This window comes from Petromyzon marinus, chromosome 40, assembly GCF_048934315.1.
Source record: "Petromyzon marinus isolate PM22_M1 ecotype Great Lakes invasive population chromosome 40, UKy_Petmar_22M1.pri1.0, whole genome shotgun sequence".
Lineage (NCBI taxonomy): Eukaryota > Metazoa > Chordata > Hyperoartia > Petromyzontiformes > Petromyzontidae > Petromyzon > Petromyzon marinus.
Window position 1 is genome coordinate 486,033 of NC_133706.1, and position 24,583 is coordinate 510,615.

At 49.6% G+C, this 24,583-nt stretch overlaps 1 protein-coding gene across 7 annotated transcripts in view; it reads right to left on the reverse strand.

The window, feature by feature from the left end:
- Positions 1–818: 818 nt before the first annotated feature.
- Positions 819–24,583, reverse strand: part of LOC116950725 (semaphorin-6A-like) — a 176,650-nt gene continuing 152,885 nt past the window's right edge. For 5 of the 7 annotated variants that reach the window (XM_032968723.2, XM_032968722.2, XM_076073000.1 and 2 more), the window contains 2 exons: positions 17,415–17,588; positions 819–13,820 (listed from right to left, as the gene is read on the reverse strand). In XM_032968723.2, the coding sequence (XP_032824614.2) occupies positions 12,019–13,820; positions 17,415–17,588 (1,976 nt within the window). In that variant the 3' untranslated portion in view covers positions 819–12,018. Of the gene's footprint in view, positions 13,821–14,291; positions 14,319–17,414; positions 17,589–24,583 lie in introns of all 7 variants that reach the window. The other 2 variants (XM_032968724.2, XM_032968725.2) reach the window with 2 other exon arrangements.

The window sequence follows — 24,583 nt, forward strand, 5'->3', positions numbered from 1 at the left end:
CACTGCGGCTGTATTAACCATGATATACCACGTTCCGTCTGCTTCAAAGTGGATGTTAACGATCCCGCAATGTCACGAGAAGTAGACCATTGTGCGCAGTCATCATGGTCCAAATTAGAAAAATTACTCGCAAATCACTTAACCGGAATGACAGACAGAAACATCACGGTGGCGAGATGTTAATTACCTCGCGTGGTATACACAAGGTCGTGGGTTTGATTCCGATCCTGACGCCTGCTGTATATTTGGAGTTTGCGTGCCTCTCTCCCTGTGGTCGCGTGGATTGTTTCTCCGGGTCCTCCGGTTTCTCTATCCGCATTAATAATTACGCGTTTAGAGTAGTTTGGCTGCTATAAATTTCCACACGACGATGAGCATTTCGTTGAGCCATCATTTGTGATAGGCAGGTCGCTGCTGAGAAAGAGTGGTATAACTCAGTGGGCCTTACCTGGTAAAATAAAAAAAAGTTTAGTTTTAAAGTTTAGTTGAACATCGCCCGTCCTGTGAAAAAAACCGTAGGACACCCACCTGAAAAATTCTCTCGAGACTCTGATGACGGACGCTTGTGTTGTGTTGCGCCCGAAACGTCGTGATTTATTTTATTTTATACCTACGTGACTTTACTGAAAGAACCAAAGAGTATAAATAAAGTGTGTAACCAATAACGAACAGCGCCTACCATCGGAGCTGACCTCAACCATCTGATCTCAACCATCCGTCCTTCCATCGGATCTGACCTCAATGGGATCTTCTGGCAGCGGCGTTCCGTCGGACAGTTACAGGGGAAGGGGTACACAGACTGGCGAGAAGGCAGCAGCAACAGCTTTCGTTGTTTTTATTCACCATTTAAAATGTTGCGTAACATCTTTGCACAATGCGTCTGACGATCAACGGGCGAGTGCCACCTCCCCATAGATAGAAGGAGAAGCACGACACACATCACAGCAAGTTGGGCCCCGTCGCTACGGGACGGGGGGGGTCCTCATGGGCGGCAGTACGGCCACACACACGGCCACACACACGCACGTACAACGTGGCATGTACATGAGATACCACCACACATTTATATATACTATGGTATTTATATATCACTGTGGCGCATACAAGTAAGGCCTATTGCTCTCCATATACAGCGGTTATGCATCAGTGTCAACGTAAGTCCATGCGGAAATTGAAATTCCGTTCCGGCTTGCTAGTCCGTAAGCGAAACACCTCGTTAATTATAGACAGCCCCGCTGACGTGTTCATACACAAGGTTGACCCCGAGTTGTTCGGGGGGTGGGGGTTGCCCCGCGTATCGTAATTTATTTATTTAATCTCCTTCCATTTGAATGGGCCGGTAAGTGGCGACGGTCTTGCGCAATTCTCGACGACTTGTGCCACGGACTCGTTACGGGATGACAATGTGCAACATTCGCCGACCAAAGGAGGAGGAGAAGGGAGGGAGGGAGGGGGGTCAAAGTCCCCTTGTAAATGTTCGCAGGCTCACTCTCGCATGTGCACGTGCGGTTTCATTTAATATCGATATATTTTGTTCACCGTTACGAGAAATTGGGGTTAAGCTATTAGGGAAAATAACGTGATGAGGTTGGGCGATAGGCCAGTGATGTGATGGTGTCCTAGGAGGTAGCGAGCGGCCTAATGCCGTATTTAGTGGCTCCGCGTTATTAACATGGAATTTGGTAAACGTGCCCCAATGAATTATAAGCAAAGCGGTCACAAAGTGGACCGGGTGTTAGAAAGTCAGTGGCTGATTCTAGAAAACACCACGGTGACATTTTGCCTTAAGTTGCACTACTTAAGCATAAACATCACGTGAACGGGTGCACTACTTGAGCATATTGGCACGAGACAGAGGAAAGTGGACACACGTGAGGAAATGTGCAGTGGATGCCTATTGCCCATGGATCGTGATGATGAACATGCCACTTGAGATTGCTATTCTTTATTCAATTCACGATTGGGACTGTGGGGCAAGGGATAGCCCCAGCTGCGTCTATAGCCGGACTAACAAAGAAGTTAACCTCCCCGTGATATCAGCCGGGCCAAACAAAGAAATTAGACTAAACCAAATCACACAATTTTTCTGGGTCAATGTTGGCCATCCAATTATGGCCTGGTACAGCATCCGAACTCAGCCAAGCCTTATCACTGTGAAATTCTCAAGATTAAATCTACAAATTTGGCCGTGAAAAAAAATCGCCGGCAAGCGTGTTCACTCCGCTCCGCGACCGCCCGCTCCCAACAGGTGACGCTTCACAGCGAGACCGCCTCCACCGTCATCAGCAACTTCCACCTCGACTCAGGGTGATAGAGACCCCTCCTTGCCAAGAACGAGCGGATAACGCCAAGGTCGGACGGAACAGAAGGTCGCGGGCGCTAATTAAGAACGCCCCGCGTGTGTGTGTGTGTTGCTTCAAGAGAGCGGGTGTGAAAATCCAGACCGCGGCTGCAGCGCGCGCCCCGCGGCCCCATTGTTCCGCACTCGCGTGGCCTTAATTGTTGACACTGGGCAAAAAATACGCCTCGTAAGACTTGGGGGAGGGGTGACAGGTGGAGGAGATGAGCCCTACGCGGGGCCGCGCGTGCACAGTGCTACCCCCCCCCCCACCCTTGACGTTCCCGATTTCCGCGTGCGCTCAGGTCGCGACTCGCATTTGTACCATCCGTGGAGGACAAATTAATTCCACGATTGTAAATCACTTTTTTGTTGTTGCGTGTAACAATGGCACACCTTTCATAGTGTTTTTTCTCCCTCCCCCCCCCCCCATTCAGGAAGTGCACTGCACAGTTGTGTTATTATATGAAGGGAGAATATTAGGTTACAAAAATGAATGAGCATCGCTGAATTCAGGGTTGAGCGTCATACCACGGCTGGAATGAACCTCCTGGTATGAATTGAGCCGCGCTGACAACGCGTGCCACAACCCTGCACACAGCGACTCGTTTCGTCACTTTGAACGTAACACGGGGACATTTACACAACACTTAGAAGTCGACTTATTCTGCTCACACACATTTAATTCCTTTAGATAAAACGTAGGTTGTTAGAATGGCAAAAAAAATGTGGCCTCAGAATCACTTCCATACATAACCGGATTATATTTTTTTAAAACGATGCTTGACGCATTCGGCACGCGCACTCCCAGCAGGGCAAGTCACATTTCCCAAACCGTATAACGCCGGGATCGGGACATTTTATGGGACAAACACGCTCCTACCCTTTTGCAACATCAATCAAATGACAAAGCCAATTGTTGTCCAGTTTACAACCCACTGGGGAGAAGACCGATGGATGTGTACGGAATACCCACTGCGTGAGCCACAAAAACTCGTGTTGCCAATCCTACTGGAGGAAATCCTCAAGAGGAAATTCTGCATTGCGTGCAGTAACACAGCACACAAGGGGGAAAGGGGGCTAGGCACGCACAACTTCAGGCCCTCAAGAGGACGCTGCCCATTCTTGATAGGAAAGTTTATCGGTCGGAAAGAATTTTAACAAAAACCCCTTCGCTGCACGAGAAATATCCACAGGAACCGAGACGCCGATGATCCCAAAGACAAAATGCGGACGGGAAGGTTGGAGCTGTGCATCCCAACCAGGTGTGAGCTGCTGCTGCCGCTTTACAGTGGAGCGCTGGTTACACTCACGGCTGAACCAAGTAGGTGGGGGAAGTGAGAAACGTGCCCACGGTTTCAACTGCTGCGCTGGGAGACAGAACCGGTGACCTGTGGACTGCTATTTGAGGGTCCTATCCGTTACACCATCGCAGCATCCCCCACCCCCGCCTCCTCGATTAGCGTGTTGGGGATTAATGCTGCGTGAGCTGAACAAGGGGCGGGGGGACGCAAGACGCTCCAGAGGCCACGAGCTGCGCCTTCCTTCCCCTACGGTGAACGCGCGCGAGCGCTCTCTAGCTTGACGAGTCGCTCGTCGCAACAGATTCTCGCCAACGACCCACGGACGCTAACTGCGAAGGTCCTTCCCCACTACGCGGTGGGACTTGGAGGGGGGAGGGGGCGAGCGAAAAATATTGAGAGGCAAATTAAGACGTCAGGACGCGGCCCAATTACGCACATAACGTGCCACGTAATAGCAAGACTTGTCTGGCTAATTAGGCACGCGAGTCGGATGGTTTCGGCTTCTGGCTGCCGAAGCTTCAGCCCGTGGCCTTCCCATCAGCGTGTTTGCGACTGTCAAAACAGCCCCTATGCGCGCGTCAGGAAAGCACCTGGGTGCCAGATCTGCGATGCGTCACGGTCTCGGTAACTCACGGGAGCTATGCGCATTCTTAAAAGAGAAACCGTCCTTACGTTCAACAACGCACCACCAACCCGCCCCCCCCCCCCCCAAATTAGCAGCCTTTGTTCAACGAAGACACGGACTGGAACTGCACCGGCGAGAGGCTGCGATGGCTGGGCGAGTTAACCCGCAGGTCATGTGGGGTTATTACGATCACCAGTGTGGAATGGGGGGGGGCAAGCATTGATTGGCGTACGCGTGCGTCACACGGGGGGGGGGGGGTCAAGAAGGTCTTTGGACTCGGTTATCGAGTCCGATGACTGGATGGAGAGAGGAAGAATAAACGTGGGCGAGCCGTATTTTTGGAGAACTTAGTCGTCGTGACCACGCAAAGAATAGACACGATACGATTCAGGTAATGTCCTTACCAAATTTTGTAAAAAAACAAAATTGTTGTATAATCATCCTAATTTTTAAGGACATCAAAGTATATTCATTGCTCGATTATTATTACTTATAAGGGGAAAAGGTGGGCAAAAAATATCGTTCATACCGAAATGCATTGTTGTCAGAGACCAATGTTTTACATTTGCCAATGTTGAGCAGCTGTTCTACGATTATAATATACAGAAATCAGTCGACTCTCAGTGTTGCATAAAATTGATCTAACTCATAAGACGACAACAACCACGGGCATCAAGGCTACCGAGGACAAACAGGAATCTTCTGGTAGTTACACTTTCCTTTCGTTTGTTGTCTAAAACAGTGCGCACTTTGGGATATTTTTTCATGAAGGATGTTTAATGCAGACTGGCCACTGGCCTGCAGGCTCCTGCCAAGACAAAGGAGTTACCAGATTAAAAAAAAAACACAAAAACAGGGGACTTAAACGAACAGGCAATCCAACGCACAAATGAGCTCTTATCTTCCGCTTACACACGCAGGCTGCGCTTCCAAGGCTGCCCAGACGGACATGGAGCTCGAAGCTTCGTTAATGAGAAAAGAGAGAAATTAAAGTAAAAGTCATGCGCTGCTACAGCGACGTCACCGTCGTTAATTGTAAAGATAACGTCGTCGTCGTCGCCGCCGCCGCAGTGATGTCACTGCGGTTGAACTCGCCCGTGAGTGTAAATCAGTAGATTGTTCTCATTAACGAGGCTTGAAACTCACATGGGATATGCCGGGACATGCACGTTAGGGTACGCATTTAATCATCGGCCACGATCAATCCACCGGTGGACGAAGGCCTGCCCCAGACGCTGCCCTCTCTCACGATCCTGCTGCGACTTTGCTAATGCACCAAGCACTCGCACACGAGCCAATTTTACCGCTCCATCTCCCCCGGTGGACGTGCCGTCGCGACGCATTCCATTCCTCGGCTGCCACTCCATCGTGACCATCGCCCATCATCCATTCGAGTGACGTGGCCTGCCCAAGCCGAGCAGACTTAACATTTATTAACAGTAGGCTCACATGACATTGAATTCTCCAAGACAGAGGTTATTTGCAAGCCATCTGGCTACCATGAGAGATTCGTTCATGAGGCTATCCAGATATACAAACACAGAGACAATTTCAACCAAGAAGATGGATTCTGGCTTAGCAATCATTGGAAGGATTTGATAAACCATTTCGGGTCTTAATTGATTGTTCACGCTTACGGTGGCTTTCAGACCGCATCCATTATTTTCGTCTCCCCCCTCCTCTCTTCCGAACATAGATGGACTCGTTCATCTGAAAAACTGCCAAATCGCTCTCCGTGGTGCTAACGTTAAAAAAACCGCCACTTTTTTCAAATTTTCTTGTTGTGGTTTTCACACCTGATGATTGCTTGTGTTGCAGTCGAAACGCCGTGAGAATTTTATTGTTTTATATTTTTATTATTTTATTGTTTCCCTTCTACGTGACTTTACCGAAAGAACCAAGAATATGAATCCCTGCAGTCACGAAAGCTTTAAATTAAAGTTTGAATGACGTTAATGGACCTCCGCATGTTCTCATATCGAAGAGCCATTTGGAGTCTTTCCATTACGTTTTCCCTTTAACTTTGTACGATCATAATTAGCACTTGTGTTGATGTGAAAAACCTAACATGTAGACGCACACAGCTTCAGGACGTGACTATGTTACACACACAGCTCAAAGCCCAACTTGACCTGGGACCACCCCCCAAACATGCAGGCACTTTATAAAAAAAACACCAATAAAAATAATTATAAACCTATTATGTGGTTCTCACAATAAACTTGAATTGAGAGGCTCCATTTTATCATCTGAGGCCTGAACGTGTTCACCAATGCCTGGCAGACAAGCGCAGGGGATATTCACGCGAGTAAAACTTTGCCCTTAAATTCCTGACGCAAAAAAACACAATGCCACTTGCAACAGTGGCGGTAATCACTGCCCCGCACACCCTGCAGAATGAGGACACCGTTCTGCACGTCAGGGTAGTATCGGTGCGCAGGACCTGTGGCGTTTTGGCCGATCATGTTCCGCCGTGGAATTTCGGAAACCTCAATTTGATTTTTGCGAGCGTGATGGGGAAAAATTTGCCGAGATTTGGGTTCGTTTGTTTTCGCTTGCGTGTGTAAAACTGTTTACCTCTTCAAATATGGAGTAAATATTTCGGTGAAAAAGGCAACAACACCACTGCCCGTGATTGTACGGGAGAGGATGGAGAAACGTTATGTTCCCATGGTGCTGCCACACACTTGGGACACAGGTACAATATACCGTACACACCTCGGTGCGCTTAACGCCGCGTAAGCTTACGCCGCGTTAAATGAGCCGAGAGCTTTGCTTGCCGGCAAAATAAGGTGATTGCAAGCAGCACTTGTGGCTATAACTGGAAGCACTTGTTGCAATCCTCATCAAGTCGCGAACATCTGCCAAACGCGACACACGTGAAAAGGCGAAGGAAGATTTGTACTCGAGTGTGCTGAACTTGGGAACGGTGAACCTCATAAAAATTCAACTTAGCGGACACTCAATTTATCAGATACACAAGTTAGAAACGAGTTAATTTAAAGAAAGGAAAACTCATTTCGTTAGATCATTGAAAAACAAGAGGACGGAATCAACATTCAAACAGATGCCCTCCTTCAAGATGGGGCTCAATTCTGTGCTCGACACTGCCAGCCAGCCAAAACGGCAATTGTTTTTCTCTGTTTAGGAGAACAACCCCCCCCCCCCCAACCCAAAAAACAATTCATATTTTGTCTCTCCCACATATAAACTACAATTATTTTCAGTGGCATCAGTATGCTGGAAGGCAGTGGACGTGATGAGTATGGATTTCCACAACTTGCGCTCGGTCGAAAGGACATTTAGAACTTCCAAAGACCATGGTGTGCTGGGCACCCCTGCCGTCCTCCTCTGGGATGATCAACGCCCAAGTGGGGTCGCACAACACCCAAGGAACCATCACTTTTCCTGTGCATTTTAATCCGTGCATTTGATTAGCAGGCACACGGCCGGTAGCCACGGAAAGTATATTCTCACTGCAGTGTGAGGGGTCCGTGGAAGAACGCAGTAACGACCCAACAATTTCAACGATTAGTAAGAGTCACAGGGCACCGACGCAAACGAAAGTGAACAGAAGAACACGCGTCCGTCCCGAGAAGCGGCACTTCCGTGTGCGACATAGCAAACAAATGAAGGCACAAATGAAAAGCCGGCTCCGTGTGTACGCACACCGTGTACATATATACAGCAAGCACATTGCACCTCTCTTGCTTAAAGGAAACTTCGTAAAATAAACGGTGAAATACACAATTCATATGTAAAAATAAACATATTCATGTTATAACATTTTGGAAGCAACATTCTCTTCAAGCAATGTAGTCAAATGTAAGGGCAAGTCAGTTTTCACAGTAGTCTGTGCAATTTTTTGTCTAGTTTTTTTTTTACAAAAAGTGACTGATAACACAATATTACAAGCCTCTGTATTATTATCATCATCATCACATACGCATGAACAACGGGGCTCTATTATTTTTGTTAAAGCTATGCATACGTAAAAAACAAAACCTTCGCCTTTGTTAAAACGGAACGGCTTATTATTTATCCTACGCCCGTATGGACCGACGGCGACGTAGCGCCACGCCGCCAAGACGCGCGGCGAGTTGGGAGTGCAGTCTGCGACGGGACACTTTGTCACGCGGCCTCGTCATCTCGTAATATTCCTCACCCGGCTTCCCAGTGCCCAACTCACACACACAACGCCTCCACTACGTCAGCGTGTTTTGGGGTGGGGGGGGGGCCACGCTCCGCATACGGAAGCGGCTCCGCTGAGCGTTGCAAAGGCGGGCGCTGAGAATTTTTCGCAAGGCCGCCCAGGTCGTGCCGAGCGTTTTGCATTACCCCCAACGCGGCGCGCGCGCTCGAGGCTGGCGTCGGGTGAGCTTCAGGACCTTTCGCAAAGCTTAGGGGTGGAGTTACTGGACTACGCGCCGCGACCAAATCAACTCCCGAGATAGAAAATAAAGCAAAGGAAAACAAAGTGTCCCTCCATTCGCGCACGGGGAGAGCTGCTACGTGAAACGTCTGGGGTGGGAGTTGGACTGTGTGCTTTTGTGATTATAGTATTAAAATAAATGTATACATGTAGATACAAAATTATTTGCAAGGTTACGCAGGGTTCAATGTTAAAGTCACGACCTGGAACTAACGGAGCCAAGTCTTCCTGTATTGCAGAGATCCTTATCGCACACTGTGCTCACACACTCCGGTGACCCGTGTTAAGAGTTTGACCTCAGTACCCAGCAAGGGCCCCCTCCAGGTTAGCTCAGCCTCAAATGAGCACCTGGAACCACAGATGCTGCGGGGGAGAAAGCAACAAACGCTGCCGGGGTGTGTGGTGGTGTCGATCACCAAAGTGGAAGTGCTTCCTCCCTATCGCACGCTGGTCGCACAACTCCGCACTTGTTTAAAAGGTTCTTATTTTTGTGCTATATATATAAACGAAACCGTGTTCTAATTACTCAATGTGTGGATTGTTTATATGGAAGCACTTTTTCCTTTTGGGGAATTTTAACACTGGACCAACGCTTAATTGGGAGTGGTAACAGCGGCAGTGTGCGGTAACTCTTCCTTGACAAAGGTATCGAGGAATATATATTTTTTAACGTCTGCAAAACGTTGCACAGGAATTCAATCAAGGCACCCTCCGTGTACTCGCGTGGTGCTTGTGATGTAAATAATGTAATAACACAAAAAACGTGAACTATTTACCCTGAGCCACTTGTAAAACTCCACTCCAAGCCACCCCGTGTCAAAGTCAGGAAAAATCGATTTTCTAAACAAGCAGCAACTCGATGAACTGTGTTCTCGTCAGCAAAGGGGGATTCTGATCACATTCGTTACGTGAAAGGCAGTTTTTTTTTCTTGAACGCAATGTGAAGCTTCGTCATTTTGGCCGCACATTTAATTAGCACACGCTGGCGTACTCTTGCAAATGCCGTCACAGCTTCTTATGAGGAGCAGACCACACAATTTGTCAATTACATGCACCAATTAGCTCTGTGCACCGTTGGCTTACTGGCCACAACACGCGGACCACTCGGCTACCCAGAATCCGTATAATTATCTGCATGACACGGGCAGCTAATCATCAGAGGGGCAAGAAAACAGAGCCCGGCCGGCAATGTATTGCCCTCGGGACCTTGGCAGCAAGAACCTTCTTGTTTCTCAGCATCTCATTCTGTATTCTGGACGGATAAATTAATTGAAATGAACCCCTCGCATCACCCGCCGAGGAATGTGTTAATCGGTAAATCCGGTGCAGCGATCTGAGCCACATCAACACGGCCACTGGCGAAACCCGGACTCTACGACTGTCTCGCCGCCACGCCAAGTTTTTTCACCGTAACCCCCCCGCCCCCCTCACCGCACCAAACGAGCGCACGCACGGAGGCGTTAATTGCCGAAGGATACGCGCGGAGCGTACACGCTCGAGGCGCTCATCCGGTGCAGCCGCAGCAGCAGCAGCGGCGGGGACCAATGGGCGCCGCTCAACCTGTGCAGCGTTGCAACCAGGTCACGTACGCGCGCAGGCGTACGTTAAGACGGCTGCGTGAGCTACTCCCCCCGCCACCCGGCCCCAGCCCCCCCACCGCCCCCTCTCTTGCAAACAACAGTGTAATAGGCTACCGTCGAGGTTAAAATATAAATTGTTGTTAATGAAATCTTCAAATGCCCCAATGAAGAAAGGGAGTTGCGGTACTGTCAATTCCGTGCACTCTTGCACCCACAACCTCGCCTGGCCTAACGTCAACGGGCCGGTGTTGTGTGTTTAAAATCAGATGCACATTTATCGTCTCAGTTGTTGTTATTAGGGGGAGGCGCTGGCGCAGTGGTTAAACTGGGCACCGTGCGACGATGGTAGCGACTTGAGTTTCATTTCCCGGTCACGGCTAACATCAGTGGCGAGTGGCATCTCAACTGCTCCTTCACCAACTTGCCACGGTCTAACATTGTGAAGTATGGTAAAAAAAAAATCACAATTCAATTGGCGTGCGGAGGCCTACAGCAATCAGTGGATTGACGAAGAGCTGTACATTATTAATTTTATAGTACGCCTGGGAATAAAACCTGGCACGAATGCTGCATTAAGTGCACTATCGATTAAAATAATTTAGTTATTCTAATGCACTATTTTAGAGGGTTTTTTTTCCCCTACGTAAAAAAAGAAACCACTGTGTAAGCGTACACGATCCTAGCACCCCCCTGGGCCCACCTACCCTTCCCCCCCCCCCCCCCGCTAACTCTGTCTGATTACTCCTTCGATAGCTGCCACAAGACATGTGCACCAAGCACTACCTTCACCACATGCCACATAGCTGCCAAATGCACCTTCAAATTGGCAGAAGGTACTGACCCCTAAGCCCGGCCCTCATCTACACCCAGTTTTGCGCGATGTCCTGGGCTTCGAGCGTTACTTCACCAGTGAACACAAACAGTAGTAAATTAAGGGACGCGTGTCAGTAGTGGCCCCATAGCGTGCGCTATGGGGCCACGGTGATGGCCGACGCGTCACCCTCCACTCAGTGTGCAGGGAAAAAGCGCACAGCTGTTCGACAAACAATTCCGAGTACAGTATTCGTCAAATTTAAGCGATACAGAAACACGTTCACGGTTTCCTGATTTTAAATTGGCTACTCTCTGCTTTTGCAGATTTCTACTGAATCATTGCTTCTACTTCTGGTAGGTTATGTTGAAATAAACTAGAACACTTGACGATGAATGGTAAGGTAATTTTTTTTGTTTAATTTTATATTCCATTTTTTTTTAGCTTTTTCTTTTCAATCATGAATAACAAAATATATACGTGGAATAGTCCTTTCTCTCCTTTTCTGAACGCACATTTTCTTTTTACTCGTGTTCATTTCACATTGACGTAATCTGTAAAATGTACAAAATGTTCCTAGAGTCGGGAGTGATGGGGCTGGCCATTTGTGACCTCTTCCATTCGCAAATTCCCTCAGTCCGCTCGGTCGACCGCTCGCTTGCAACACCCGCTACCAAAGCGCACAGCACAGCTGTGCAAGACCTTCAGCTCGGTGTCACGTGGCACTTTTAAAACGACTTAACTCCACCCGTTTAAAATCACCCGCTCTCTTACGCGCCACGCCAGCACACGGGCCACCCGTGGTGGCAACGAGTCCCTCTCGCGAAAGGCCGCGCACCCAGGCACGAACGGGCGCAGCTATTAAAATGCATGACGTTTAAATGTACAAGGATGAACACCTTGCGGACGCAGCCCCTTACACGATGATTTAATACTCAAACTGGTGCGAAGGCCCGGCCGCCTGGCTTGCCACTGTCAGGGAAGCAACGTTGGAGAAAGGCTTGGGCGGCACATCAGGCTTGGCGACCCTGGCCACGTGCCCCCTCCTACCGTGGGTACCCCTCGGCAGAGAATGGTATCCTCCGTTCGGCGTCGTGGCCATGTGCAGGCCAGTACCGATGAGCGATGCTGATGGGGAAGAGGCCGATGAGGGAGAAGCCAAATGAGGCTGCTGTTGCTGCTGCTGCTGCTGCTGTTGCTGATAGGTGGCGGCGCGCATCGATTCGGCGCGCGTTACCGGGCGCACGCGGCACGACTCGGCGCGGCACACCGGGTGCTGCCGCGCGTTGGCGTACGCCAGCGCCGTCTCCAGGGCGGCATCCGTCCGTGACCGTATCGAGTCAGTTCTCGCTGGCGCTGGCGGCGGCCGGCCGACCGCCAGCCGAGGACTGCAGCAAGACGTCGCCGGCACAATCATCGTGCAAGACGGCACGCCTAAGCCACCGCCGCCCCCGTTCCCACCGCTGTAGTTGCTGGAGCCCTGCTGCTGCTGCTGCTGCTGCTGCCGGTGGTGGCTGTGGTTGTGGTTGTGGCTGCGGCTCAGTGACCCCGAGCTGCTCCCAGAGCGCGTCGTGCTGGGCCGGCGCTCGAGCATCGGGCCTCCAGAGGAGGGCACGTCGACGCGCCGGCTCGGCGTGTGCTGCGAGGGCGTGCGCTTGAGCGACACGTCCCTGTGAGGCACCCGCGGCGGGGTCTCGTGCGAGGAGTCCGGCGACTCGACGCCACCGCCGCCGTCCAACCCGGCCACCTCCCCCCCTCTGCTCTCCGCCCGCTCGCCGCCCGCGGCCACGTCCAGGACGTCCTGGGACCTCTTTGCGTGCGGCGAGAAGGAGCCTCCCCCCGCCGGCGGCGGCCGGGGCAACGCCCATCCCGGGGAGCCGTGGCCCCCCACCACCGCGCCCTGGGGAGACTCGACCGTGGGGAAGATTGCGCCGAGGCGGACGCCGCGCTCCGAGTCGCTGTCGCACACGTCGCCGTACAGGAAGCTGCGCCCGCGCTCCGTGGGCAGGATGAGGGCGCGCGGCACCCGCTGCGGGCAGCGCTGCAGCGAGTGGCGGTTGGAGCCGCGGCCCGACGAGTCGCTGGAGCCCGAGTGGCCGTCCCTCTCCTGGACAACGACGACGCCGTAGCCCTGCGCGGCCGCGTCGTACTCGTTATTGTTGCTGCCCACGGCGGCGCTCTTCAGCTGCAGCACGGGCGTCGACTCGGGCGTCGGCAGCCCCGGCAGCTCCGGGTGCGGCGCCGGCGGCGGCGGCGGCGACGTCAACGCCTCGGGGGGCTTGCGCACCCCGTTGGGCACGCGCGCCTGCTTGTCGTGTCCCGGCACCGCCAGCAGGGCCGTGCCGACGGGCGCAATCAGGTGCTGGCGATGCTGCTGCTGCTGCTGCTGCAGCAGCAGCAGCTCGGACTTGGGCTTCTTGCGCTGGGCGGCGCCGTCCTTGTCCTCGCAGGCGGCGCCCACGAGGACGCCGTTTTTCTTGTGCGGCGGCGCCGGCACGCCCCGCGCGGCGGGGTGGAGGTCGCGGGGCTGCGGCGCTCCGTACAGCCGCCCCGGCGGGCTGTCCGAGGGCGCCTTGGAGTGGCGCTCGCGGCGCCGGCGGCCCACGTAGCAGTAGGTGACGAGCACGGCGAGGACGGCGCCTAACACGAACGCCGACACCACGCAGATGGCGAGCAGCGCCGCTGGCACCAGCGAGCTGCTCTCCGCCACTCGGGTCTCGCGCACGACACCTACGTCGTCGTCGGTGGGGGGGGGGTGAGGAAGGTGGGCGGTGGGAGGGCAGACGGCGGAACGGGGGACGAGAGGGGCCGGGGTCCGACGAGAAAGTGGGGGGCAAGCGACGGCGGAAGGTTGGCAGGGCAGCGAGGAGGTCGACAGCAGCGGCAGAAGCGTGTGGGCAGGCGGAAGCGAGGAGAGGAGAAACGAGGAAGCAAGGACATGCGGGTCATGTGGTGGCGGGCGTGGGAGAGTGAGAACGAGGGTGATGGGGGGTGTGAGATGTTGGTAGCCAAAGGCATTTACGTAACGAAAAACAAAAGTGGGGAGGAGAAGCGAGGGGGATAAAAAAAAACAGATAAAAACAAAAGTTACAAATCAAAAACTAAAACAATGGAGGTGGGGAGTTGCTGTGAGACGGGGAGAAATTCACGAAAAACGAACATCCACTCTAGAGACATCAAAGGCAAGAGAACACGGCCCACCTGCACATCCACTCGGTGCAGCGAAACCTGCAAATAAACAACCGCAACGGTGCCAATTACATCCCCATGTCTCCAAATGCCTGTGGAGATGAGAACGTAAGGATGTTAATGAGATGGAAGACAAGTATGTCGTGGGTCATACTCGTATAAAATAAATAAACAAATCGACAAAAGAAAACTAACAACAATTAACAACAACTTCCCATGAGCTTTGGCGTGCCAGTATGCGTGCGCAGGCACGCAAGGACACGCACACAACTAAGAACATAAACAATGCGACGCCAAGGGCGTTCAGCGCTGTGCGGTCTTGTCGCTGTCGTCGTCCCGTGATGAGCGGAGGGTAGTAAGCAAAAGCGCTCATTCAGCTTCCATACACACACACGCGCACACGTGTACAGCAATGCAAACTCTTGGTCTCGCAGCGTCACTCTGTGAACAGAAGGCAGCAGCTATGAAAACGAAAACAGGGTACAAGGAATGCATAAGCGCGTACAAAAAAAACACTTGTGCTCGCTCGCACGCACACACGCACGCACACACGCACGCACGCAACACAACACACTGTGCCTCGCCTGACATGCAAAGCAGGTGCGCGCGCACGCATACAAAGACGAGCACGCACGCACACAAACACATGCACGTGTATGCACAAACAAAAACGGATTACGGCACCGCCGAGATGAGGAATGGGGAGTGCTGGCAAGGTTCCCAGGACGACAGGCACAGGGGGCTGCACCGGGCCGTTCCTCTCCAGCAAGCTGCTACTAACGAGTCCCCGTGGTGAGCGGGACCGTGCAATGACACACGTGCGCGCGCGTGTACGCACGCACGCACGCAAACGTGGTTTGATTGGTGGGGGCAGGGAGGGAGGGAGCGGCGGGTGGCGCGGTCCACGGTCACCCACAGGCGGACGGGCGAGGGAGCGAGTAAGTAAGTGCGTTTCCTGTCTGCTCCTGCTTTGTGAAGAGAGTAGAGCGACGCGCGTTCAGAGTTGAAGCCAGGGAACAGCTGGTTGACTGCATTGTTTAGACTTGACTTAATTTGCGCTTTTGACAGCTTACACAGAATTAGTTTTTTTTCTCTTTCTTTTTTCCTTCAGGTAACATCCAGGTAGCAGCCAATTTTATTTAAATAAAATCAATAAAATACACAACAAAGCTGAAATGTGAAATCAATACGGAAATGAGGCAAAGATGCGAATGCAACAAAAACACACAGACATCAAAAAACGCATATCTCAACATATGCAAATGCAAAAGAGGGAGTTGAATTAAATTAAAATCAAGTTGCAATAACTCATGAACAGAAAGAAAGGGATGACATCTCAGGGGTACCCGATGCATTAGTGCTAATGGTGCTTGGTGTTACAGCCAAAACAAAATCCAATTAATTTTACGAAGCGCCACATACACAACACCGGCAAGCAGCGGCGAATGGGAGGAGCTGCTAATTCACCAGGAGTGCGGCGCACACGTAAGATTTGGCTTAACAAGAGGTATTGTAAGATCTTTTTTTTAAAATATATATTCTTGGTTCTTTCGTTAAAGTCCCGTGACTTTACCGAAAGAAACAAGAATATGAATTTCTGCAGTCACGAAAGTTTTACGTCAAAATCTTATTTTTTTTTTTACTCTTAGTTAAGTTCGCACGTTTGCACTTGCAAGTCCGATTAAAATACGGCACAGCTGCGCATTAAATTGCCAGGTAAAGTTGTAGCTGGAAAGAGTGCGACAGATTCTCCTCCGAGATCAAGTTGTAAAATGAAAGTGGCTCTCACACAAGGGTACCCCCCCCCCTTTTGCAACAAATGATAACATCATTAAAACAAAGCAAATAAAAAATGCAAATTTTCAAGTAAAATATAATCAGGCCTTTTGAAAACTGGAGAGGAGCAAGAGGGAATATTATATTTCGTGACACTTGAATTATATTAATATGCATAGACGCAAATTAATTAAGAAGTTTAATTAAAATACGTTTAATGCATATTACTAATATAATTGGTTTTGTGGGAACATAGATGGTAGTCAAAGAAGTCAGCATATGTAAGATTTTTAATACAAGATTCACCTTTGGAGAAAAATGAGTTCTGTATCCTGAGCGGTTTCATTTTTTTTGTTCATGTCGACAAGGGATTTGAGGGTGTTTGTTGTAAGCTCTCGCAGTTGTACCTGACAACGCAGTGACCGCATTTCATTCCATCGTGCGGAGGAATAGCCTGGTGTTCGAAAATTAAATTACTGGTCTCTGAACTCGGGTAAACATAAATATGTGAAATTTCTCCCAGCAGTCCTGACATAGCTAGAAGGCACAGTGATGTACGGAGGGGGGGGGGGGCAGCCGTCACGTGACTGTCCGAAGACATTTTCGGCAAAATCTAAATACGGGAGACGTCCTAAGTTAATGAGCCGACTTACATAAATCAAGCCAATTGTGGCAGGTGATAATTTACAACTAATCCTTGTGGAAAGATCGGCAGAGAAATTAACACTTTCAACGATAACGTTTAATCACTGTAGCAGCCTTTGTTAAGAGTCATGCACTGAGCGAGGCAAACACGAGTAACCCAAAATAGCCTCTTCACTCCTAATGAACAACGCTGTTGTCTGAGCAAAAGCTGGTGCAGACTTCGCGGTAAGGGAGGCTCAATGAATTAAATTGCCAGCAATTGATTCACACAGCAGAAAAAAGTTACTCACTGATGCCAATTTAACCGGCTTGCGGATAATCTCTAAGCGTACGAAACACGTCAACTGGTTTTATTTTATAAAGATCTATCTTGCTCTTGTTGCGCATATGTATAAAAAAAAATCTCCAAAGTGACAAGTACAAAAAAAAGCGAACAAAATTGAATCAAGAGACTTTTGTGGATTCTTTCTTTCTCCCTTAACCAATTTACAGCATCCCCAATTATCACGGGTGCTCCATCCCCTAGACATTCCACACCTTGGTTACAGAATCTCAGGTTTTCTCCAAAATTAATCGGCGTTGATTGGGCCTGAAAGGTGATGAGAGACAACACGCGTCTCTCAGTGACTTCTGGGTTCATTACAATTAGCTGATATTGAAAGTGGCTCTCCAGCCTCAAAGTTGACCTGGCTGCTCGCCTGAAGGCTGCCTTACCATCGGGGGGAAGCGCGCCCGTGGGCAGCGCCTCCGCAAGGTCATCGGCGTCGAGCCGGCGCCGGTCAGGGGACCAGGACCGACCGAGTGCCACCCGGCCCACATGCGGGGGCCTAAGGGGGGCCTCCGTTCCGACGGTGTCAGCGGCGGCAGCGCCATGGGCCACCTCTGTCACTGTCGGTACAACGGGAACATCGCCCCCTCCTTGAGAGTTACGCCCGCGCTGCCGTTCTGCCGTGCGTGCACGTGTGCCCCCCTTTCACGGGGAAGGGACTCCCCCGAGCGAAAGCGCTCGTCACTGGGGTGCTCGTGTGCGGATTTGTGCGCGCGCCCTCACACCTTGCGTATGCTCACGGGGAACTTTGAGCGAAACTGCAGACAAATTACGGAAGGTTGGCATACTACAAAACTTGCTGAACGAGGACGCATCGAGGGACAAATTAGGATGTAGCAAAGGATGTGTTTTTTTGCAAAAAATACGTATTGATTTCTTAATTCTACAAGTAAGTAAATGTTTTTTTAAAAGAAGAAATGCAAATGATTGAAAACAGGTTGCCATGTCATGGATATTTATACTCCAGAAAGAGTTGTAGGAATGAGCACAACTGCATACTGATGATGCATTTACACAATTTTTACGAATAAAGACACGCAACAGTTCTGCACCCTCACTGTACGTCTTGATAAAATACAAGATGCATGGACACAAGGGCCGCTAGGAAAATGCAAAGAGACAGAAAACCAACCAGAGGTACACAGACGCTGATAGATGGATGTCAGGATAAATGCGCGAATGAATGAGCTGGCTTCAAAGAACAAAGCAAATCGATGCTGTTTGCCCACAGACCTGTGTCCATATTCAAAACGCCAAAGACAGCCCTTAGTACAGCTAAGGGAAAAACATACTTCCATTGTATTCCGCAAGCCCATTCTGTGAGCTACTTAAGAGTCTGAACCAATTCTCTCTCTCGACTTGGCTGTTACCATTCTCACACGCTTTGCGTGGTCTCCGTGGAATTTGTGACGTGATGGCTACACAGCGGACTGCATCGCTGAAGATCACTGGGCCTCGGATGCAACGGGTCGGGGGAGGGGGCGGAAAAACGCTCCTCGCGTGTTTCCTGCACAGTTTTAAAGTTTAATTTCAAAACGGCGCCAAAAGATTTCGAGATGAAAACTGCTGAAGTGTCCCAGTGACACGCGATGGCAAGCCCACTGGCCACTGTACATTGCTAAGTTGGCTTCATTCACTGAATGAAATAAATTTTACAGAAGGGACAGCTGTTGAAACTGAAAACTCTCTTTCGCGTGGGGCTTTGTGCTCTCCCAGGCCGCTTGGGATGATGGCGGGTAACCTCGGCAATGACTTGACGTCAAAATAGATTTGTTGCAGAAACCCGCTGACCAAACACAAAAAAATATCTAATATTAAAGAATAAACTGCCTTTAAACGATCCAAAACCATATTTTATCCACTTAAAATAAGCAATGGAGTGCTTCAATGCAACAGTACGTAAGCAGGTAAGGCAGTCCCCACCCCCCCCCCCCCCCCCCGTTGTTGCTCATGCACGGGGTCCGGTTCGAGACCACTGCTGTCAGCGCAAGGAAAGATGGGAGGTAACATCCGTCCCGTCACCCCTCAAGCCGTGTCACGCGAGCCGTTTGGAAGGTAGCCAAGTACACGGTCATACTCTTCACACTATCCCATTCATACCCTCTGCCCCCAGACAACTAATCCCATTACTAGCGCCACTTGTCTGCCAGCCAAAATGCGGTCGTGTGGTAGAGGGGCACGGTGGGGAAGAAGCCCAGGCAGCACGGAGTATAAACGCTCCTTGATCTTGGAAGGTGGGTGGGAGGTGGGTGGGTGTTGGAAGACCATCTTCACTGGGCAGGTTGCGGTGTAAGAACATCGTCTGCTCGGAGGGTGTGAAATCCAGCGCAACGCAATAGATTCTCACGGCAATATCCGAAAACGCCTCGGGTGGTCTTTGGTTTTAGCGGCACTGCCGGATGAGTTGTTAGCGGCTGTGCGGGAAGCACAGATGCTCCGTGTGCTCACAAAAAAAAAACGAGGACATCAAGTTCCTCGGGCACTCTAGCAAAGCTTCAGGGTTGTAATTTATAATTTCCCTTTGCCGCTTTTGATGTTGTTGTTGAGACTCATTGTGGATGAGTCAGGCTCAAAACAAACCTGTCAAACCACTTTCTGAAACTGCAGGGGTTTCAGACTAACTTAATTAATATCTTTGAAATTGGGTAAAGGATTAGGCCGAATACGCCTGTAGTAAAATACAAGTAACGACTAAATGATGTACTATGGACCACAACAATAATGGGTTCATTTTTCAGCAAAACACACCTTCAGAGCATTTTTGTTGCTTAAAAATAGATCAAGAGTAGACCTGTCGGTGAAATAATAACTATTTAATGTTTTAGTTTTTTTCGCGTGGGTATGAAAATGAATAGCAACGATGTGTCAGTTTCCAGCCCCTCTGTAAGCAGAAGAAAAGCCCGATAACGCGATTTGCATGGAGAGGAAAGAATTAGGGAACAAAACGGAAAAACAGAAGAAAGACGAAGCTGCTGCTGACAAATGGAACAGGGGCGTTAGGAAAACACTGCGGAAGAAGCTTTTGTAAATGCTTTGGAAGTGACAACAGTGGTTTGGGGAGGACACAATGCAGCAAGGGTCAATATGCAACACCGGAGAGCACACACACACACACATTTGTAGAAGTACACACAAGAGCTCACGCACGTACACATGCACAGGGCACAAACACACGTTCGTGCAAACACACACACGGCACGCAAAAACACATACATTTGCAAAAACACGCGCGCGCAAACACACACACGTGTGCGTGAACAGCCTGTCCCTTTCCAGTGCGGACACGAACAAACGTATGCACCCCCCCTCCCCCGTCGCTTGCCCGTGCGCGTACCGCTGCGCGCGTACCGCTGCGCACGCACACAGATGCACCTCAACACGGGGAAATGACATTTTCACACGCTGGCTCACACTCTCTGCACTCTGAATAGACGGGGGGCAGTTTCACACACAGTGATTTTCCAGGCCCCATGCTGCGGGGCAAGCACAAAAGGAGCCAAAAACTCTGTCAATGCCCCGGCTGCCCCTCCCCTCAAATCCACCTCGCACTCCCACACGCCCAAGCAATATCTACTCCCACCCCCAGCATGTCCATCTTCAGATCAATAACAGATATCTCTTGCTATCCACCTACTCCAAACAAAACCCTAACTCCTCCTCGCCCTTGCATTGCCAGCCAAAGTGATTGGTGCACAAGCAGTTAATTGGCGTTAAGTTTTGGTGCCACCAAATGTCCGTTCTTTCTGTGTGAAACAAAGTATGAACACCTCTAGGGCTAGACGAGCAGAATCACACTTTGCTCTTTCCCTTCAGGCAGTCGAAAAGGGCAGCATTTTCTGCGTGAGCACGCAAATTGTGAGCAACTCCAGAGCAGATATGTGGTGTGTACAAACACAACTTTGATAAGCCTTGAAGGCTTGGAAGTGTACAGCATGAGGCACCGGCTTGGCCATGCTGCAGTAGCTGCAAGCTCACACTTTGCCAGTTAGTTGCAGCATGCGGTTAAATTGAGCTCCACACAAAGGCAAACATCTCATCGCAGATTTGCTTCATTGTGCCACAAAACTAAAATAAAGTGGCTTATTTGTTGCAGTGATTCTTTGTGACGTCCCATCAGCAAAAGGTGCCCCTAAGTAGGCACGCCATGCCTCAACGTGCAAACTATGAGCATGCAAATCGTTTGTGAACAATACTCACGTGGTTCAGGATCGGGTTCTACAGGCTTATCCTTTCTCCCCCCTCCCCCTAAAAAAGCCACCCTCCATCAAGGGATCCCCCCCCCACACACAGATATCGTGGGCGGCTGCTAAAGCTCGAGTTCTCCGCCCCAGCAATGACCAGACTCAGCGCCCGTCCCTCCCACATGAGCTCAGCTAGTCAATGGACAGGTCAAGGGGTCAAGCCGTGCAAAAAGGTTTTGAGGCCAGACAATGGGCCATCAATTCCACCATCGTTATGGCAACCGAGGTCAAAGGTGACCCAGCAAGATTGATTAGACCCAGTTGCGGGCAAGCCTTTAGGTGTGCTATAGTACTGCACTGCTTTAAAATCAGCTTAGTGCTTTATCGCCTTACTTACATAAGTCTCTTATATTGTTATTGTAACTCATAATAAAACTGGAATGATTTTTTTGCCATAAAACAATTCCTAGACCTCTTTAACCGCTTAAGGCCTCCGGTTACACGGCTCAGGTTATTTATTATTTTAAAGGCTCTGCAGAAAAGCGACTGTCATTATGGACCAATAGGCAGACAGCTGCTTCTGAATACTCCACTTACGGCGGTTCCAAAGTTGCCCATTGCCAGCATTGTGCAGATGAGCAGGCGAATTCAAGGGCAATGTTGCCTCTGGCAAAAAAAAACACAGCTTTGACGGCAGATTGAATTTAATGCCAAATGCCACCTGAGCTTTAGACAACACAGCATTGGGCAACCTTGGGCAGCTACCGATGCCTGCAACTCAAAACCAGCTCGAGCGCCACTCGCTCTTCACCCCACACCTTTGTGCTCCCACACCTTCATGGTCGACTCTTCCTCCGCGTTGCCCTCTGCTGCCCTCCTCCCTCTATCCTTCCACCTCTCAAACACCACGTAGACCCACCCTAAAGGTCTTCAACCTCTTTCAAATTTGTGCGTACCCTCAACCTCCCCCATCCAAAACCCATCCTCTCCCAAACGGCTGCAGCCTAAGACTATAAATGCGTCGAGGTACAAGGCTGCAGCCGATCGACCAAGCCTGGTCTCCCAAGTGCGACGCTTTATGGTAAAATTATGCTCATGCTCCCAGGAGGGAAAATTATTTTGAAATACATTAAGTCGGGTGTAATGGCAGACTAGCAGCACTCACTCGTGACCTCGTTTGCTGGCACCCTCTGCGGAGTAAGGAGTTTTCCCATGACAAATGTGGCTTTTTATATAATTAAAAAAATCCACAAAAAATTGTGGGCACTTTGGTTCTCTTCCCCCCCCAATTGACTGTCGAAATAAAGCCATATTGTCATCCTTGCACGAGACACACCGTGTGAAACACCACGTGGGAGAACGGTAAAACCCAAGTGTTTACTGCCAATGGGTTTCACCTCTCATGCCTTCCAATAACACAAAACCATCTGGTGTGTTGTGTGGAGGTGGGGAGTGCAAGGGCGAGCAGGGAGGCAGGTTGTATTTTCTTTGGAAACTAATTCTATGCATAACAAAAGGAACTATGACAAATTTTACTTCCACTGACGTGTCGTTACAGGTAAGTGTAGCAATATAACCTTGGTATATATTTTAAGAGTTGTCCAATTTATGCTGAATACAAATTTGTTTCCCCAGCCAGATAAGCTTACAAACTGGGTCACTGTAAAGCCAAAGCTAAACGTTTTGTATCATTCTCTAACCAAAATCTCCCCATCCGAAAAATAAACCACACCAATTTAACAATTATTCACAATGTTCTAAGAGATGGAATTGCTTGGCTGCAACACAATTAGTGTATTTTCTGCTTTCAATTTATTTAAAAAATCATCCCATTATCCCTTTCAAATTTTCTTGCTGTGATTTTCACACCTGATGATGATTGCTTGTGTTGCAGTCGAAACGTCGTGATAATTTTATTGTTTTATATTTTTATTTTATTGTTTCCCTTCTACGTGACTTTACCGAAAGAACCAAGAATATGAATCCCTGTAGTCACGAAAGCTTTAAATAAAAATTTATATTATGTCAAGCAGGACATTCTAGTGGACAGTGTGGCTCTGTCCATGTTCGGAGATCGTTGCTTTAAAAAAATCAATACTCTCTCCCATGATAATGAGCTGCTGGAACATAATCAAATACACATTACGTCTGCTAATTCGTGCAGACATAAAGAGCCCATGGCAATTGCAACAGTAAGCCATTGTGTGCTTGTGTCACAGCCCAACTTGAAGAATTATCCACAATTACTGAACTGCCCTTCCGTCAATGCTTTCGAGGGCTCTGTCACCCCCGTGTGTTGAGCTACCGAACAGACGAGCCTTGCGAAAAGACACGACGTTGATGATGACAACTACAACAATAACAAAGGCGATGAACATGGCACATTAATTACGGACACCTTTCCCACTACTTCACAATTAACGTGGCATTTGAAGGCATAATTTAACTGTGTACAGACCACATCACACACAGTAAATGCCTCCCCTTTCTGCTGTGGCCTCTCGTCTCTCGCTCTCTCTCTGGCCCCATAGAAATCACCATTTAACACGGGCATCGATACAACGTTCGCCTGAAAACCGCCCCCAGTGCTCGACAAACTGCATTCTGCCTTGAACCTTGCAGCGAGCATAATCCTGCTCGCAAGGGTGCCCTTCCCGTGGGTGTCTGCCTCGTGTTTTGTCGGCGTGCGTGGAGCGAGGTCTAACTCGTGGCTCCGGAGCGAGAGCAAGGACGTGCGCTCACAGCAATGAATGTGAGCAATGGCAGGCCATCAATTCCTAGAGAAAGAAGGGGACCAAGTGTATGGGTATCTAATGTAGTATGTAAACCAAATGGTACCACAAACCACCACCAGTCCTGACTCATACAAAGGCAGGGCACAGTTGCATGTCATATTGTGTTGAACCGAATGAAAATAAGGCCATGTCTTATTTGTCGGCGTTATAGAGATTGGATGGTATGACGGAAATTATTCAGTTTTTTTATTGTAAAGCCTGAAGTTGCAAAACTTTACATTTCAAAACTGAATTTTCCATTCAAATTGAAACTCTTTGACTGTGGTTCTAATTAACAAGGTTTACACCTTATATAATTAAACACTCAAATCAGAAACTATCAAAATATGTGCGTGTCCTCTTGTCCTTTTATTTGACTGGTGTAAAAAGCCACAGGTTATTTAGCACCTTGGACCACAATCCAGAGCTCGTTGTGTTCAGTCCCAGGGTGAGTGGCAGCAGGTTGCCAAAGGGGGTGTCCCGTTGAACAATGAAATTCCAGCTTGCCCATGCACCACTTTCGTTTTGGTAAAAATTCGGATGAGTTCTCTACTTTGAAGTTCCTTTCCCATGATGAGTTTTCGACCAGGAAATCACTCA